The sequence below is a fragment of the Amblyraja radiata genome, chromosome 2, assembly GCF_010909765.2.
Source record: "Amblyraja radiata isolate CabotCenter1 chromosome 2, sAmbRad1.1.pri, whole genome shotgun sequence".
Classification (NCBI taxonomy): domain Eukaryota; kingdom Metazoa; phylum Chordata; class Chondrichthyes; order Rajiformes; family Rajidae; genus Amblyraja; species Amblyraja radiata.
This window is the reverse complement of record NC_045957.1, coordinates 18398151-18417649: the sequence shown is the minus strand read 5'-3', so window position 1 is coordinate 18417649 and position 19499 is coordinate 18398151. Positions and strand designations below refer to the sequence as shown.

The following is a 19499-nucleotide window of genomic DNA, read 5'->3' as shown; positions in this document are numbered from 1 at the left end:
TTAGCTCCCCTCTTATATGCCTGTCTGAACTTACTGTAAACCTGTCAAATCTCAAACTTTTTCCAGTCCCGATGGCATGAAACCATATCTATTTCTAAAGCCACTGCCCAACCTACGGGCTTTTCTTATTTTCCCCCATTTACTTGGTCTCTGTTCAAACTATTGCTGTATAATAAGAGGAAGAAAATATTTCAGCTTCATCTGTGGCTCTCTACAATGGTATTTTACTCTGCAAGATCAGTACTCAGCCGACAACCTATTTTCATGTCCTCACAAAACGAAACTATTCTTCGAAGAAAACTTTAACTTCATATTTAATCCATACTATAAGCCATGTGTTTTTACCTTGAAGATAAAGTCAAAAAAATTGGCAAGAGATTAAATCAGTAATAATTAGTGAACTCTACAAGCAAAATAAAAACTGCTGGAGGAACTCAGTAGGTGCAACAGGATGTGTGGAGGCAGAGGGATGGTCGTGTACAGAATGGAGAGAGCCAGGATAAAGTGGGGAGAGAGGGGTGGGGAATGAGCTGGTGGGCAATAGGTAAGAAGATGGGCAGATGGTACCAGGTGAAGGAAGGGAGAAATAAATAAGGGGATGCATCCAGGGAAGAGGAGAGCAGAGGTGGTAATGGCGAGTAGAAGTGGATAGAAGTGTAGTCTCTTGATTTACCTCTTATCACCTTCCAGCTGTTTCCAGAATCATAGTCGCACAGTGCAGAACTAGGCTCATTGACCCAACTCCTCCATGCTGACTAAGATGCCGTATCGCTTGGTTGTCCCATTTGCCCACAGCTCTACCAGTTGCGTCACTATGCTGCCCTTTTATTGATGCAGGGTGTTTGACTTAAAATGTTGACCATCATTCTGCCACCACTGATGCTATATGATCCACTGAATTCCTCGGACAGTTTGTTTTTTTGCCTCCTGATTAGTAGTTGCAGTCTCTCCAGGTGTAATGGTAGACAAAGGAAGCAATAATTAAGGGGGACTCTGGCAGTTCTGCCGACAAGCGGTGGTGTGGTTCTACTTAGATCACAAAACCCAGTCCCATGCCAAAGGACGGTTGCAAAGAAATGGATGTATAAACTGGAGCTCATGGATTGATATTCCTAAACAGCAACACACAAGTTATTTAAGCAAAGCCTATCTCCAGTTGCATAGAAATATAAATTTTCCATTCTCTTGATCACTGTTGCACTGGACACAAAAAACAATCTAATAATGCACAATGAATTAAGCACTCACTGTTGTGTCTGCATTAGTGGCATGTTGGAGGTGTCACAGTTGTCTGAGTGGTGAAGGGGTGGCATGATCTCGCCAGTGACAGGGTTAAACACTGGCAGTGTGGAGAGAGGCCAAGCTGCTTCCCGGTTCTTCGACATGTTTCGAAGCTCCTTGGTAGACTTCTGGATGGAGCTATGATGCACCAACTGGATGCTGAAAAACCATGAAAATAAAAATGGGAAGATTCCATATAAACTTTGGAGACTACCTTTGATGTTTTTCTTTTGTAGACAAAGCTCTTTGTTGCTCATTATTCTGTCTTTGGAAATTAGTTCTGGATTCTTGTTAACACAGCAAAAGGTGATCATATTTTAATGGAAATTTACAACTACACAAGGAACTCAAAAGCAAACTAGATATAATCAACGACAGCAATAAATAGTTGCACAGTGTGCAATATATTTGGATTAAATTCTTGTGCCTGTTTTTGACACAACCTAATGACGCACGCAGAAACTGGGCAGAGAAGTGTGGTAGTTAAGCAGGTTCCTCCTAGCGTGCTTAAAATGGGGATAAAACCCAAGAGCCTTATGGGCCTGTCCCACTTAGGTGATTTTTCAGGCGACTATCAAGGCGCCGGCAGTCGCCTGAAAAAACGGCAACTGGAACAGCGATTGTCAGAGTGGGACACACACACACATCGCTTCCTTCACCAGCCCGTTATGCAGGCGGGGGACAGGGCAAGCAGGGGGAGCGCTGTCTGAGTGAAATTCACACGGTGCAAAGCCAATGTGATACAGACACACTACGATGAACAGGAAGGTTGGAGCTGTAATTAAGACAGTGAAAGCACATTGTACAGGAAGGGTCATGCAAGTCCTTTAAAAGAGGGGGGTAGATAGGGGGAGAAGAGGGGAGAAGGAGTGAAGACAACTTTTAAGAAGCCAGAGGTACACGGCTGTGAAGCTCGGCAGACATTAACAATACCGGGTGGTTATCCTTGGTTCTGAAAACTAATGCTTACTTTTTTTATATCTAATGAGCCAATAAAATTCACCAGTCAGCACCGGCTACAACCTCCGAGAACCTTCGACATCCTGGCAACCCACTAGGACCTCCTGGCGACCCACTAGGACCTCCTGGCGACCCACCTACGGCACGAGAATTCTCGCTACTCTCCATGGCGGCTTCATTCTGGTCGCCGCTAATTTTTCATCAATTTGCATAATGAGGCTGCGACCGTTCCCAGAATGCGGGAACTGATTACGACCATGAAGGCAACTACCCGGCAACCACCCATGAACATGTGGCGACCGCATAGTCTCCTGCAGTCGCCTAAAAAATCGCCTAAGTGGGACAGGCCCATAATGAGTTGAATCCTAGGCAACTCTGAAAAAGAGTGAGGACATTTTGGGGCGTAGACAGATTTTTAAATCTTTGTTGGTCTCAGGTTAGTACCAGATAATTAGAAGACAGAAAAATGTAATACCTCTATTCAAAAACAGATAAGCCAGTTAATTACAGATCAACTCCAATGTCAATGTTAGGGAAGTTATTGGAAAAAAAACATGAGGGACAGGATTATTCTACACTTGAACGGATGAAGATTAATCAAAGATGGTCTGCGCCAAAGGTTATAGCTCCTCTATAATCTTTGGTCTGCACTATCTCTGTTAGAGAGAGATCTTGTGTGATCAATCATAGATTTTTTTAAGATGTAGCAAAGCATATAAACAAGGGCAGTCAAGTTAATGTAGTCTGCATCAACTTCAGTAAAGCCTTTCACATTCGTTCTACCCATAACAAATAACAGTACAACAACAGGCCCTTCTGCCCACCATGTCTGTGCTGACCATATTGCCAATTGAAACTGCACATCTGCCAACACATGGTCTACATCACTCCGTTCTCAGACTGTTCATGTGCCTGTCTAAAAGCTTCTTAAATGTATCTACTTCTACCACCTCACCTGGCAGCAAGTTCCAGACAGCCAATGTTGAAAACCTTGCACTGGAATTTCCATTAAACTTTCTATTCTCACATTAAACCTATGACCTTTAGTATTTAACATTTCCATTCTGGGGAAAAAAAAAGACTATTTGCCAATTTATGCATTTGATTACTTCATAACAAGAGGATTTCAGTATAGGAGTAAAGAGGTTCTTCTGCAGTTGTATAGGGCTCTGGTGAGACCACATCTGGAGTATTGTGTACAGTTTTGGTTTCCTAATTTGAGGAAGGACATCCTTGTGATTGAGGCAGTGCAGCGTAGGTTAACGAGATTGATCCCTGGGATGGCGGGACTGTCACATGAGGAAAGATTGAAAAGACTAGGCTTGTATTCACTGGAGTTTAAAAGGATGAGGGGTTATCTTATAGAAACATATAAAATTATAAAAGGACTGGACAAGCTAGACGCAGGAAAAATGTTCCCAATGTTGGGCGAGTCCAGAACCAGGGGCCACAGTCTTAGAATAAAAGGGAGGTCATTTAAGACTGAGGTGAGAAAAAACTTTTTCGCCCAGAGAGTTGTGAATTTATGGAATTCCCTGCCACAGAGGGCAGTGGAGGCCAAATCACTGGATGGATTTAAGAGAGAGTTAGATAGAGCTCTAGTGGCTAGTGGCGTCAAGGGATATGGGGAGAAGGCAGTCACGGGTTATTGATAGGGGACGATCAGCCATGATCACAATGAATGGCGGTGCTGGTTCGAAGGGTCGAATGGCCTCCTCCTGCACCTATTTTCAATGTTTCTATAATTTTCTATCACGTCATCCCATCAGTTTCCATCGCTCTTGAAAAAAAAAAACATTTTTCCAAATCTCTACTCTAATCCAGGCAACATCCTGGTGAAGCTCTTCTGCATCTTCTGTTTCAGTTCAGTTGAGTTTATTGTCACATGTACCGAGGTACAGTGAAAAGATTTTGTTGCGCGCTATCCAGTCAGCAGAAAGACAATACATAATTAAAATCGAGCCAATTACAGTGTATAGATACATGATAAGGGAATAACGTTTAGTGCAAGGTAAAGTCAGCAAAGTGCGATCAAGGATAAGTCCAATCCAAAACCTTCACATCATTCTAGCAAAGTAGTGATCAGAACTGCACACGATACTCCAAAAGGTCTTAACTAAAGTTTTGTACAGCTGCAAGATACACTTCTAGATATTTATACTCATGCCCTGACTAGTCCAGACAAGCACGTTGTATGCATTCTTTACCATCCTATCTAATTGTATTGCCACTTCTAGGGAGCCATGGTTTTGTACCCTAAGATCTCACTGTATATCAATGCTCCTAAACGTCCAGCCTTTACCCCTTTACCATCCTCTTCATTTACCATTTACACATTTGACTCCCCAAAGTGCCACACCTAACACCTGTCAGTATTCAATTCCATCTACCATGTCTCTGCCCACATTCTGTGACAATCTTCCTCCCTATCCGCAACTCTGACAATTAGTGTCTCATTTGCAAACTTACAAATCAGCTCACCTAGATCTTTGTCCAAATTATTTATATATGCACACAAACAAATTTATTAATTACTAGACCGTGGGACCCATTGGGCCCCGTTCCCCCAACGCAATATTGCACCACTCACCCACCAACCCTCCTCTGCTTCCTCCTCCCACCCCCTCCCTCCCCTCCTCCCTCTTCCCCCTCCGCACCTCCATTACCTCACCATCCCTCTTCTAACCCCTATCCTCCTCCATTCTCCCTCATCCCCCAGCACTCCCTCCCCCCTTTAAATGAAAACAATCTTATTGTTAACGATTTGGCAGCTCGCTAATTTGGCAGCTCGACTCTGCGCTCCCCCCAAGTGGGGGCCGGACCAATCGGGACCTCCCCTCATCCCATCCCCCCACAAGGAAAGTGTTTTTTGTTTGTAAATGAAACCTCTGCCCTATTCCACCCCCCACAATGAAAAGCCATCTCCCAAGAAATCTTGTTTTTTTAAATGAGATTAGCGATTCCAGATTTGCTGCTCACATTTTTTGACTTCTCAAGCGCCTTCAACACAATTCAGCCCCGACTGCTAGGGGAGAAGATGGAGAAGATGAAAGTGGATCCATCACTGGTACTGTGGTGTTTGGATTACCTTTCCCTCAGACCACAGTACGTGCGCCTACAGAACAGTGTCTCGGGCACCATCTTGAGCAGCACAGGGGCTCCACAAGGAACTGTGCTGGCTCCGTTCCTGTTTACCATCTACACAGCGGATCTCCAATATAACACCAACAGCTGCTTTTTGCAGAAGTTTTCGGATGACACAGCTGTTGTCGGCCTCATTAAAGGGGGCAATGAGGAGGAGTATAGAGACATAATAAGTAACTTTGTGGAGTGGAGTGCGCACAATAACCTCCATCTTAACACCAAAAAAACCAAGGAGATAGTTGTGGACTTCAGGAGGGGGAGGAGGAGGACTCAAGCAACACCAATCACCATTAAGGGCACTGAGGTGGAGGTGGTCGCTAACCACAGGTACCTTGGGGTGCAGCTTGACAGTGAGCTGGACTGGAAGTGTCATATGGAGGCGGTGTACAGGAAGGGACAAAGCCGACTGTATTTTTTAAGGAGGCTGAGGTCATTTAACATCTGCCAACCCCTACTGTGCAGTGTCTACCATTCAGTGGTGGCCAGTGCTCTGTTTTTTGCTGTGGCCTGTTGGGGAGATGGCGCCCGCATAGCGGACAAAAACAGACTGGACAAGCTGATCAGGAAGGCCGGCTCAGTGGTCGGGGCTGAGCAACGAACGGTCCAGCAGGTGGCAGAGGCCAGAACTCTGAACAAACTGGGTTCAATAATGACCAACCCCACTCACCCACTCCATGCCCTGAAGGTGATCAAGAGCAGCATCTTCAGTCAGAGACTGATTGCACCAATGTGCAAAACTGAGAGACATAGGAAGTCTTGTTTACCAGCTGCTATAAGGTTATATAATGCGCATAAATAACTGCACTTTTTTAATTAATTGTATTTTAACTTGTATTTTAACTTGTTAAGTATGGAAGCCATTTGAGGAAATGTGTGGTGTTATGTCTGTCTTGAAGCTGTCGTGGCACTGTAATTTCCTGTAAAGGATTATTAAAGGTATAATCAATCAATCAATCAAATGAAATTCCATGGTGATGTACCTATTCCCCCAATGCAACCCGTTCCCCCAATGCAATATTCCACCACTCACCCGTAGCCCCCAACTGTGCAGGCACAGCTCATACACTCCCTCCCCTTGTCTTCACCCTCCCTCTTCTCTCCCCTCTCCTCCTTCCCTCCCTCCCTCACCTCTCCCTCCCTCTCCTTTTCCCTTCCCTCAGTCACTCTCTCCCTCATTCGCCCTTATCGCACTCCCCCACTAAACACAATGTTTAAATAACATTTCTTCTCCTCCACTCCCTACCTCTCCTTACACCAATGTAAGAAATCTCTCATTGCACTGGGTGGAGCTTATCCCAACACTGTTGATTGGCAGCTGAGATCCCATTGTGATGTCATTGTCGGGTGGTGGAATGTTCATGGCAGCTTATGTAAATGAGATCCCATTGTGATTGGAGGACTGTGAGATCCCATTGTGACATCATAGCTGCAAATTACCAGAATCTCTCATCAACTGTCCAGCATCTGCCAAGTTATTGTTCTCAAAGTGTTTTTTTTAAACTTTTAAATATCAATAACCTGTGAAATATAACATCAATCTGAACTAAACTTCATACAAATGACCGCAGGACAATGGTGAGTAAGGTAGTGCAAAAAATTGTAGCGCTATCGTGTACCGTTTTGGTGTAGGTCCATGATCAAATGGGATATGGATGGATGGATGGATGGATGGATGGATGGATGGATGGATGGATGGATGGATGGATGGATGGATGGATGGATGGATGGATGGATAGATAGATACAAAATGAGAGTTTTAGTAATATATAGAGTGGTTCATTATCAAATGTACTGGCAATAGAAAAATGAAATTCCTAATTGCTTACAATAGAGGATTCTGCAGTGATCCCTGTGGAACACCACAGGTCAAAGACTTCCAGTCAGAATAACATCCTTCTACTACTGCCTTCTTCTATGGCTAATTTTGAATTCAATTACCAAGTCACCATGGATCCTTCGTATCATTTGGATCTGCCTACCATGGGGGCCCTTGTCAAATGCTTTATTGAAGACCATGCGACATCCTTTATCCTTCTCCAGATGAATCATCTTTGTTACCTCTTCAAAAATCTCAATTATTTTTTAAATGACTAAGAAGACTGTGTCAGATTTCAACCTCATACATTCTATTGTGAAGTATCTCAATCATTTCAAAGCAACATACTGACATTCAAAGATGAATGTAGGATGCAGTAGAAATCCTATTCGAAAGGAGCAGAAGCTTAAATATCTATCTTTCAGGGCAGGATTCCACTTTAAACTGTGCAGGACCATTAATTTTTTTGAAATTAGATATCTTTTTAACTGCCTATTTAAATCTATTATAGCTCATTTAAAAAGTTTAATTACTGCAAGGAAATGTATTGAAAATAATACCCGTGGGTAATTAATAGTTCATTCTTTGTTTAATTCTAGGTATATGATATCTAATACCATCTGTTATTTATAGTAAATATAGTACATAGACATAGTACATTTCAAGTACACAGGACACCAGGGAATATAAAGTACTTTTAACACTTGTGACAAAAAAAAAATCCCTGAAGTTATATGAAAGTTATGTGCATTGCTGCACACTAATAGGCAAAAAGTCAGGTGGTCAGAAATTAATTTCACCTCTTGTGCTAACTATGCAATAGAGCAGGGAATTCCAGGAAAAGTTAGTGGAACTGTACTTCACAAGCAGGAGACAATCACAAGCAATTACTGGATCAAGCTTTTAGCCTGAGAAGACAAATTTTCCCTCAGTTTCCATTTAGAAATAAAGCAAGGGGCCTGCGGCAAAAACATTTTCAAGCCTAGATTGTTAGTTTTTTTTCCAATTAAAGTGGCTACAATCGACCAAAGCAATAGTTGGTCTCGGGGGTAAAGTTCACTCACTGTATTCTTTCTAAAAAAAACCATCAAAGATCTTGTGACCTTTACTGAGGCTTGTCACCGTCTTTTCAAAGGTAATTTGGGGTGGGGAATAAATGCAGACCTTGCTAGCAATGTTGACAGGTTGTAAATTAATATTAAAAGCTATTGCCTTTTAAACTATACCTAACCCATCATTGAAATTTATTTAGAAGTTTAAAAAAATTGCTGTTATATTCTTCCACAAGTCAAACCAGAAAGGATAATTTTTTCCTCAATAGATACGAACCACTCATTGCCAAGCAGAGTAATGAAACTTTTGCATTGGATTGGTGAATTCAAGCAGTCCTGCTTTAAAATGATATACACAAGTGGTTCACTTTGTCCACAGACACATTGGCTGATGAGACAATGAATCGTAATGAATAATACAATATCCTAAATTTTTGATGCCAACAGAAAGGATTTCTGCAAATGCCACTGCTATAGCAACTGGGTGTTAAAACAAAATTGGAACACAAAACAATAAGAGGTAGACTTGGAACCACCATAAATGTTGCTGTGGGGAGGTGGAGCAAGGGAGGGGGGGAGGGGGTAGGGGGGGAAGCAAACAGGGAGTTTTTTTTTAATCAGGTACACTTGACGATTAGTGATTGCATAGTACTACGAATAGAAAGATTTAGACTGCCTGCTAGCATAACCAATATTCATATAGAAATAGGAGATTAAAAATAATACTCAGAGTTCGAGCAAGGTCAATGTCACTGATTGTGCCCAACTCTGAAATATTTCTTGGGAGTTTTTCTTTTAAGAAAGATCTTCAGAATCATTTGCCAAAGTATGTTATTTTGTTCCTAATTTTAAAAGACATGAACCATTCCTGGCAGCGTATGGGAGCAGAAGTGACAGAAACATCTCTCTCTTCACAACAGTTGCTTGGACGAAAGCCAATAAGCTTGAAAGTTAATTGTCTGTCTCCCATTCTCAGATTGCCAAGAGTTCTCCAGCACTTTTCATTTGCAGCTGTTAGCACATTGGCTTTGTGCAGCACAAGTGCTGGCAACTGCCAACACCTGGGCACTGTGCCGCCAGCAGAAACTGCAAACAAACAGGCAAGTTGATTGTGGGAGTTGTGTTTGTGTCTGTCGAGAGCTGCCATAACTCACATGGCACAAAGCTATCAGACAGAGCACCTTTGCGTGGACTAAGTAGCTCCTCACACATCAAATTTCCTAACTTCATAATCACACCCACTGGGAGCTGTCAAGCACAGCAACTAGGGGCAAGTTCATACACTAATGGTAAAAGAACACCAGCTGAAGACAGCAGTGATGCTCAGGCAAAAAGAATGCTCCTGTTCAAATGCAAGTAGCTAAAATGCATTTCAATTATAATTATACTGTATTCTAGACAATAGGAAATAGTCTTGCTTTAAATGAGTAAAAATGGAATGCAACTCTACTGCAAAAATCAAAGCAAGTAGTTTGATGTGTGTAGGAAGGAACCAAAGATAGACACAAAATGCTGGAGTAACTCACGGAACAGGCAGTATCTCTGGAGAGAAGGAAGGGGTGACGTTTCGGGAAGGGTCTCATGCCGAAACGTCACCCCTTCCTTCTCTCCACAGATGCTGCCTGGCCCGCTGAGTTACTCCAGCATTTTCTATCTATCTAAAGCATGTAGTTAGTTTCCCTCAAGAGAAATTCATTAGTTTTATTGGGAGTAAGAGACTCTAAACTAGTAGTGAAGCCAAAAGGTGCTTCATTTCATTATAAATAGGCATTATACATTCAAAAACCTAAGGCATAAGATTCCATGTGTAACTGAACAGGCAAGAGCTCACTTGCTACGCTATCTAGGGAGCTGACTGCAATAACTGTAATTCTCATTATGGGTCAGCAATGAACTATGAAATGAACTATGAGAAGTGTAAAAACTCAAAAGGACACACAAGGATGGAACAGACTCTGAAGCCAACAGTAGCAGATTACGCTCTGAAAAGTAAAAAAAAATGTGTAGCTAAAAATTGAAAATGTTCAATTTGAAACATAACAGGAAAGAAGACACTTACTCTGGTGTTTGCATGTTTCTCTTTTGCCTAGGAACAAAACAAAATTAATGAATTAAATAATAGCCATTGGTATTTGAAACATCAAAAAATATTTGCATATTGGTGGACCCACCTTCGGCAGATGTTGAGAAGTTTATAATTGAATGCACTTGTCAGTATCTGCCTGCAAGTTTAGGGCCAGAGCAACTGCACATACAAACACGTGACAGCCAAACATAAATAGACATGGAATGAAACAGACTGAAAGGCTTGAGAAAATAAATTTGCATGGATGGAGCTGAAATATGAATTTGTGCAATGATATGGACAGTCTATGTTTTCTGCCTGCTTCTAATAACCTGTAATATTATTAGTCGGTACTGAAATAGAACAGGTAAAATAGTTTCCCAGTAGTTTTTCCTTTATGATATAACATAACTGTGTTTGGGATAGATGTACTGAAGATGTACTGCTTTGAGTGTCAGTGCTTATGCATTTTGACAGAAGTGCGAGGTACTTACACTCCTTCTCGACGGCAGAACATGATGTAACCAAGGATAACAAACAGCACCATTGCAACAGCAACTGGTGCTGCTAGTGTAATAACAAAGTCTGTGTAATAATCCTTGCTCTTCAGGTTAGTTGAAGGAGGCTTATACTCTCCATCATCAGGCAGGATACCATCTCCTCGAACCTCCTTATGGGCCACCGAAGGATTTTTCGTTTTATCAACCTGCCACCAAATTGCAAGAAAATAGAAATGTGTCTTCATATTGCTTTTTAAAATTATTTTTCTTTAATATGCTGGCGCACCACAATTCAAAACTCATGTGAATGACACTGAAAATTGCACAATAAATTCAAGCATTTGTTGATGTTTATAGAACCAATACTCGATTGCACTAGTATGGTATTTCCATATGTGGTGCATAACAAATACACCTATTAACCATTTCAGCTGTTTTCTTTGACCCTCTATTAAGTCGTAGGAGCAGAGTTAAGATGGCCCCTTTACCAACAACATTGTTTTATTTATTTTAAGGTAAAGACATACCAATCTTCGTATAAAAATGGTACCACAGTACGGCTTTGTTTAATACAACTTAAAGCAAGGTAGAAATGTTATTATTACACTTGATCATAATATTTTCATACAAAGAGGAGAACAAGTAATTGGTACATATTCCTTGCATATTGATTTGGCCAACATCAATACACCCAGTGTTGAAAGAATGGTGAACACACACAGTTGCTACATACCAGACATTTCACCAAACACTTGTGCTCCGTCTGACAGGCCAATTGGATCTCCCGGTTGCTAACCATATTACTTCCCCTTCACATTCCCATATTGACCTTTCTATCCTGGACCTCTTCCATTGTCACATGCAAGCTGGTGGAATAACACCTATTTTGTATAAGTAGCTTACAAATCAACGGTAGGAACACTGTATTCTCTATTTAGGTAAGAAACCTTCAAACAACTCCCCCCTACTCCCCTCCTTCCCCACCGCCAATTTTACCCCCCCTTTTCCCCATGCCCCTCATTAATTTGCACCCATTTCTCCTCTTCCCCCTTCCAGTGCAGTGGAGGACACATTTTGAACACTGGATTGAAGAAAGTGCAAGTGAATCGTTGCCTCACCCAAAAGATTACTGGATAGTGGGAAAGGAAGCGTTGAAAGAACAAGTGTTGTTTCCAACAAGTTACTTCTCCTCAAACATCAAAAATGGGTGGAAAATTATAACAGTTTTATTGATACTCATTCATGACCTGGATTTAGTTGTGGAAGCAATAACTTAAAAACTTGTACAAACCTTGGAAAAACAGTGAACAGCGAAGAGCACTGTGAACAAACAACAGGAACAGGCAGGTGCATGGCAAAGTACATTTATTGCATGAAAATATAAATCCATTTTGAAAGGAAGACAACAATTGGAGGAATTTATTATAAAGAATACAATCCTAAAGAGAGGTTAACGAGAGAAAAATCTAAGTGTACGTGTATATTAATTTTTAAATGTGATTTGAGATGTTGAGAATATGGTTAAAAATGCATTAAGGATCAAGGGTTTTATAATGAAAGAGGTAAAGTGCAAACATGCAATTTACAGCAAATCACGAAAAAGGACAGGTTTGACAGCAACTTGTTGTGTCCAGTTGGCTTAATGGTGGGAAATAAAGGGTAGTAATGGAAGGTTGTTTTTCAGAGTAGATGATAGTTGACTAGTTGTCTCTGTTGGACCAAATGCTGTTTGTGGTTTATACAAACAATTTGTTTAAGAATGTGCAAGGCATGATCAATAAATTTGCAAATGACATGAACATAGATGATACTGTAGAAAGTGAATATGGTTATCTGAATTACAGCAGGGCTTGATCAGCTGGGCAAGTGGGCTGAGGAATAGTAAATTGAGTTTATTTCAGAAGCATGTGAGGTGTTGGATTCCAAGAAGTCAAACCAGGGCAGGACCTTTACATAGAACATTAGAGGCCTGCGAAGTATTGTAGAAAAGTGGGATCTAGGAGTACACGTACATAGTTCCCTGGAAGTGGAGTCACAGGTCGATAGTGTGGTGCCAAAATCCCCAGGCCCTACCGTTTACCAAACTTCTCCAGTAACTTTCCTACCACAGGGTAACTTGTCTGCAGTTTCCAGGTTTTTCTTTGCAGATCTTTTTAAATATAGGCACCACATTAGCCACCCTCTAGTCTTCTGGCAGCTTACTCATATCTTATGATGATTCGTATATCTCAATAATTTCCTCACTAGCTTTTCAGTGTCTTTGGTTATAAATGATCCCTGGAGATTTGTCTACCTTCATGCTTCTTAGGATGTCCAGTACTTCTACTATTGTAATATGGACTGTCCTCAAGACATCTCCAATAACTTACCTAGTCTGCATGTCTTTCTCCACAGTAAAAACAAAGGAGAAATATTCATTGAGAACCTTGCCCATCTCATGTGGCTCCATACATAGATGATCACGTGGTTTCTGAAGGGCTTGATTCTCGCTTTTCATTTACCTTTCTCCCCTTAATGTACATAACATTTCTTTGGATTCTCCTTCATATTATTTGCCAGATGTATTCCTTTTGCCCTACTAATTTTCTTGTTAAGTATGCTCCTCAGTCCCTGAAACTCCTTGATACACTTGATCCAAACTTGCCCATGCCTATTACGTTTTCCTGACCTGACCCTCAATTTCTCTTGTCATCCAGAGTTCTTTATTCCCACTCTGTCCTACCCTTCAGTCTGAAAGGAACATGAATAATTTGGACTCTCACTTTTGCACTTTTAAAAGCATTTCACTTTCAAAACATCCCTTTGCCCGCAAACAACCTACTTCAATCAACTTTTGCAAGCACCTGTCTAATACCATCAATGTTGACGTTACCCGAATTTAGAAGATTAACTTGTGGGCCTGGAACTGTGGTCCCAAAAGGTTTGCCCACTTGCCCTGCCCAATTCCCCAAGAGTAGGTCAAGCTTTGCTCTCTCCCGAAAATGTCTCTTTAAGTACTGCCTGAGGAAACTCTCTTGAACACACTTAGCAAATTCAACTCTATCCAATCCCATTGGCACTATGACAGCCCTAATCTATATTGGGAAATTTAAAATCCCCGATGACAATAAATACAATTTAGTCCAACTGTCTTTCCTCATTCCATGCTATGCTCTTACCTATCTTTTCTACTGAACCTGTGGTCATTGACTTCTGCACTAACTTCCTAACTAACCCCTGACAAATAAGTTTAAACCCTCCCAAATAGCACAAGCAAATTTGCCTACCATGATATTAGGATATTAGTTCCCCTCCAGTTCAGCAGAAATAGGTCACCTCAGCCCCAGAAAAGATCCCAATGGCCCCAAAATCTGAATCCCTGCCACTTGTACCAACACCTCAGCCACGCAACTTCCTTATCCTACCTTAATAGCACATCCCACCAGGAGTAATCTGGAGATTACTCCCCTCAAGGTCCTGGTTTTTATCCCTTTACCTAACATCCTATATTCATTCTGCAGGACCTTGTCCCTTTTTGTCTCTATGTTATTTATGCCAACGTGCTGAACGGCTTCTGGCGGCTCCAGCTCTCCCTTGAGACTGTTCTGCAGCTGCCCCGAGACATCCTACAACCACCATGTCATAAGGTCTGTGCAGGAAGATATCCAACTTATTGTAATTATTGCAAGCAATCAGGGAGGCAACATACCATCCTAGAATGTAGGAAGAAACTGTAGATGCTGCTTTACACCAAAGATAAACACAAAACGCTGGAGTAAATCAGTGGGACAGGCAGCATCTCTGGAGAAGGAAAGGGTGACGTTTAGGGTCGAGAGCCTTCTTCAGACTGAGAGTTAGGGGAAACTGAGTTTCAGTCCGAACAAATGTCTCGACAGGAAACGTCACCCATTTCTTCTCACCAGAGATGCTGCCTCTCCCACTGAGTTACTCCTGCATTTTGTGTCTAGAGTCACATTTGCTGCCACAGAAACTCCTGTCTGTCCTCATAACGAGCTCAGAGGGATACGGGCTAGGTGCAGGCAAATGGCACAAGCTTGGATGGGGCATCTTGGTTGGCATAAACGAGTTGGGCCAAATGGCCTGTTTGTGTGCTGTGTAACTCGTGGACAACAAACAATAACATGAACAGGATGGGCCAAATCATAACATAAATGTAACATAATACCCCATGTAAAGATCAAAATGAATATCAAATTGTGCGAGAACCGCTCCAAGAAAGTGACTGCAAAATAGTTTTATAAAATCACCAGCGATGGTTTCTGACTTACCAAAGACAGTTTACACCAGTCAATGTCAAACTGGGCTCTGAATTTCTTGTCACAACTAATGCTGGGTTCCATTTCCTGGCTACACTTCTGTTGATTCTGAGGAGTTTCCACCTCTCTTAGACACGATGAAAACACCAAGTCCGTACCCACCATGACGTAAACCCTGTGCAAGAAGACGTCCATAATTGTAGTCATTGGGAGCAACAAGGAATCTACAAAGTGAGCAACTAACTATGGATGGTCAACATCTAATAATAATTGCACTTTAAAATGGCAAATTCGTAAAAACCCATTTGCAACTTTATGAAGTTGCAACTAATGGCACAGTGGCATAGCAATAGAGCTGCTACCTTACAATGCCAGAGACCCATGTTCGCATGTGCTGTCTGGACGGAGTTTGTACGTTCTCCCTGTGACCGCGTGAGAATTCCCTGGGTGCTCCAGTTCCTCCCCACATCCCAAAGATGTACAGGTTTGTGGGTTAATTGGCTTCGGTAAAAACTTGTCATTTGGCCCTAGTGTCCCTAGTGTGTAGGATAATGCTGGTGTGTGCGGATCGCTGGTCGGTGAGGACTCAGTGGGCCAAAGAGCCTGTTTCCGTGCTGTATCTCTAAAGTCTGAAGTAAAGTAAAATAGCAAGACGTAAGGAATCAAAATATATCCATTTATATTCAGTTGGAAACCTTAACGACAATAAATCTAAACTGTAGCACCGAGGGTATTACTTTTGACTTCTGGTTGCCAAAATGACATCAATCACATGCAAGGCACTTATGGGGCGAATTGCAAGAGACATCATATCATGCATATTTTTTCAGCCCAAAGAATGAAGAGTAGAGACATCATGATATTAATCAGTGTACAATGCTGCTATACATTCGTGCTGCTATTCTGATATTCAATGCTCTACCTAGTAATCTTCCTTAGGAACACTAAACAGCAGGGGAAGGGGGCAATCTGAGCTATTACGTTTTATATATCACCACTTACATGTTAAAGTAATACATTTCTTAAAGTTAGTTTCTGGCTGCAGCTGATTCTGCCAGTGTTTATTGTTTTTAATAATATTGTGGACGCTAAAGAATAATTTTGGATAATTCAATTACCTAAAAAAAAAAGAATGTCCCTGATATGGACGATTTATCTGGTATTTCCTGAACAGTGACTGTGAGAATAATTAGATGTGATACATAGCTGGGCAAGCTGTTGAAAGGAGGAGGAAAGCAGAAACAAGACGTGAATGATCAAGAAACAATTTGGGCCTCAAACAATGAACAATGCTTGTCAGACATTTGACTGCTTAATGACTGGGACTGGAGATAGTTACAACATCTTGCAGTTTGCCATCTACAATCATGGCTAAATAAAGTCACTGAGACTCCCTGCTCAAAGAAGGCATCAGCCCCAGAGACTTGAACAGATAAAAAGAAGCTACTAATTGGCAAACTACACTCTGCACCATCTCTGTGCTGGCAACATTTTGCATTGGCTTAATGACAGGCATCAGCACGGCTGAACTGACTGGTGTCAGTTGACATAGGTGTGTGCTCCATGGAGCCACTGCAGTTCCCCTAAGATGACTTCTCAGAAACCCGTGTCACTGAAGTCCAGTGTTCTAATGAGCAATTGCTAATGGAGCTGCCCATCACTTCCACACCACAAGCAGATTGTTTTCGGCCTCTCCACAGTGCTCTGTGCTAAATTTATCTCCAACTCCATCGGACAACAAAAACATGGCAGCAATTTCATTGGCCACAACCCTATTCTACATCATAGGACACCCATGTTAGCAAAAGGAGCTTAGTTGCTTCTACTAATAAGAATTCCAAGAAGGAAATCCACAATCCCTCAAATCAAAAGTTTGTTGGAAGTGTGGCAGAAGAGCCCCAAACTGAGCCAGAATTCAAAATCCTTTTGATCCCATTCCTCCGTTTCTGCTTCTGTCAGGCCCAACAGGGATGATTCCTCCTGCATGGCTGAGAAAACAGCTGGGGAAAAAGAACAGCAAAGCCAAGAAATTCTTATCCCAACGGTTTCTTATCCCAAGCTTAGAAAAGTGGGGCTAAGCGTTCCGACCTGCATCCCAAAGTGGTGTCACCAAGAGAGCAGGTCCTACAATGATTAGAATCATCCCATGCAATTCATCCTCAAAGGTACCAGTGTTCTGAGGAAATCAAACTTGATATGCCAGAAGCTGATGGAAACAAGTTAAACTGAGAATCAGACGCAGATCAATTAAACTCACCCTTCCTTCATGTTATTGATGGGAAGAGGCACTCGCCCACCTCGGTCGAGAGCCGAGGTGATGTTGATAGCATTGAGATGAGTCGGCTGCCAAACATTCTTCACCGCACCAAGGAAATCACCAATGACCTCACTCGCCAACATTTCTTCCACATTCATGTTCTTCACAAAAAACTCCGCTTGATATGGCAAGGAATAATCTTTAAACAAGAGGAATTTGAGTCAAGTTAAAAACTGTGGTTGCTCAAAAGACACATCCCTTATCAGGAATCATGATGCAGCATAAGGGTTGCTGAGGCCAAATGCTATCCATGTACACAGATAATCCTCAAGCTAATTTTAACCAAGTAAGTAGTTATCACTGGCAGGATCAATATTTCAAGTTCAAGTTCGAGTTACATTTATTGTCACATGCACCATTTGGTACAGTGAGATTTGAGTTACCATATAGTCATATGAATAAAAAAAGAACACAATACACGAGAGTTTAACATAAACATCCCCACATCAACGTTTCCCACTGTGAGGGAAGACAATAAAGTTCAGTCATCTTCCTTTTTGTTCACCCGTGGTCGAGGCCTTTGAGCCCTCTGCAATCGTCGCTACGGTGACCCAATGTTCTGGCCCTCTCGCAGGGATGATCGGAATTCCGACGTTGGAACGGAAGAACACTCTCAGCGGCTTGGAGTTTCCGAATAGGCCGCTTCTTACCGGAGACCGCGGCTCCCGAAGTCCACAGACCGAGCTGGGCGGAGCTCCAACACTGGCGACCTCCGGCAAGGTGTCCCAGGGCTCCGCAATGTTAAAGTCAGCGGGATAAGACCAGTTAGCCTGACATTGGTGGTGGAGAAGATGCTGGAGTCAATTATAAAAGATGAGATAGCCGAACATTTGGATAGCAGTAACAGGATTGGTCCGAGCCAGCATGGATTTACGAAAGGGAAAGCATGCTTGATTAATCTTCTGGAATTTTTTGAAGATGTAACTAGGAAAGTGGACAAGGGAGAGCCAGTGGATGTAGTGTACCTGGACTTTCAGAAAGCATTTGATAAGGTCCCACATAGATTAGTGGGCAAAATAGGGCACATGGTATTGCGGGTAGAGTGCTGACATGGATAGAGAAGTGGTTGGCAGACAGGAAACAAAGAAGAGGGATTAACGGGTCTCTTTTGGAATGGCAGGCAGTGACTAGTGGAGTACTGCAAGGCTCGGTGCTGGGACCGCAGCTATTTACAATACACATCAATGATTTGGATGAAGGGATTCAAAGTAACATTAGCAAATTTGCAGATGACACAAAGCTGGGTGGCAGTGTGAACTGTGAGGAGGATGCTATGAGAGTGCAGGGTGACTTGGACAGATTGAGGGAGTGGCCAGATGCATGGCAGATTAAGTTTAATGCGGATAAATGAGAGGTTATCCACTTTGGTAGCAAAAACAGGAAGGCAGATTACTATCTAATTGGCGTCAAGTTGGGAAAAGGGGAAGTACAACGGGATCTGGGGGTCCTTGTACATCAGTCTATGAAAGTAAGCATGCAGGTACAGCAGGCAGTGAAGAAAGTGAATGGCATGTTAGCCTTTATAACAAGAGGAATCGAATAAAGGAGCAAAGCTCCACATACCATAGCTCCACGATGTTAAAGCAGCAGTCCCAACACTCCGGAGCCTCAACACGGCGATCCCCGGTAAGGCATCGCCTGCTCTAAGATGGTAATTCAATGCTGCGCCACTGCTGAAGCTCTAGCCAGTCTCCGGCATGAAAGGCCGCGCCAATCCAGATGGTCGGCTCCGAGTGGGGGGGGGGGCGAAGATGTGACTCAGAGAAAAAACGCATCCTCGACCAGGAAGTGACTGGGAGACAGTTTCTTCTCTTCCCCCTCCCCACCCCCCACATAAAAAAGAATAAGAAACCTCCAAAAACATACTTTTAGACAGACTAAAAATAACAAATAGGGTGAAATGACACACAAATGGCGAGGCTGCCGCGCGCAGCGCCACCCGATGACATCTATTTCTATCCATTCCTAGATATTATATTGATTAAATGGCTTACTCGACCACTTCACATAGCTATTCAGAGACTAGCAAGTTAGAATATAACTAGTCAGGTATAAGGACAGCAGATATCCCCCCTAAAAGTTATAAGCAGATTAATCAGCTAATTTGA

General features: G+C 42.2%; 1 protein-coding gene across 4 annotated transcripts in view; it reads right to left on the bottom strand.

Annotated features, from left to right (window-relative positions):
* Positions 1-19499, bottom strand: part of sgce (sarcoglycan epsilon) — a 69914-nt gene that overhangs the window by 2899 nt on the left and 47516 nt on the right. For 3 of the 4 annotated variants that reach the window (XM_033042504.1, XM_033042495.1, XM_033042478.1), the window contains 5 exons: positions 17332-17530; positions 15087-15249; positions 10813-11024; positions 10313-10339; positions 1249-1440 (listed from right to left, as the gene is read on the bottom strand). In XM_033042504.1, the coding sequence (XP_032898395.1) occupies positions 1249-1440; positions 10313-10339; positions 10813-11024; positions 15087-15249; positions 17332-17530 (793 nt within the window). The remainder of the gene's footprint in view (positions 1-1248; positions 1441-10312; positions 10340-10812; positions 11025-15086; positions 15250-17331; positions 17531-19499) is intronic. The other variant, XM_033042487.1, reaches the window with a different exon arrangement.